Below are 349 nucleotides of genomic sequence, written 5' to 3' on the forward strand. Positions count from 1 at the left end.
AGACTACCAGAGTACACGAGACACTAATTAAAAGACCTAATGAGAAGCCTTACCTTCTACAGGGTGAGTCTGACACACAGTCCTCCAAGGCAGATTGACAGGTACCAGCTACGTGCTTCAGCTTCTCCAGAGACAAGCTATGGTCGTACTCTGTGGCGACGGGGGAAGAGGAATAAAAATATAAAGATCATTGGGGGAACTGGAGTCGATGGTTGTGATTTAAAGTCATCAAATAACATATTTTTTGGGCGATGTGGAGGTGTATATATACTTTTTTTTTGAGACATACGAAAGTGATATGATATTACTATTTGTACATTTCCCTGCGTGTAGACAGTGCATCTATGAT

The 349-nt window shown here is 41.3% G+C and overlaps 1 protein-coding gene across 2 annotated transcripts in view; it reads right to left on the reverse strand.

Annotated features, from left to right (window-relative positions):
- The window catches only part of LOC119587789, a 122,239-nt gene that overhangs the window by 49,579 nt on the left and 72,311 nt on the right, over positions 1-349 (reverse strand). For both annotated transcript variants that reach the window (XM_037936487.1, XM_037936486.1), the window contains one exon: positions 54-150. In XM_037936487.1, coding sequence (XP_037792415.1) covers positions 54-150 — 97 coding nt within the window. The remainder of the gene's footprint in view (positions 1-53; positions 151-349) is intronic.

The sequence above is a fragment of the Penaeus monodon genome, chromosome 23, assembly GCF_015228065.2.
Source record: "Penaeus monodon isolate SGIC_2016 chromosome 23, NSTDA_Pmon_1, whole genome shotgun sequence".
Classification (NCBI taxonomy): domain Eukaryota; kingdom Metazoa; phylum Arthropoda; class Malacostraca; order Decapoda; family Penaeidae; genus Penaeus; species Penaeus monodon.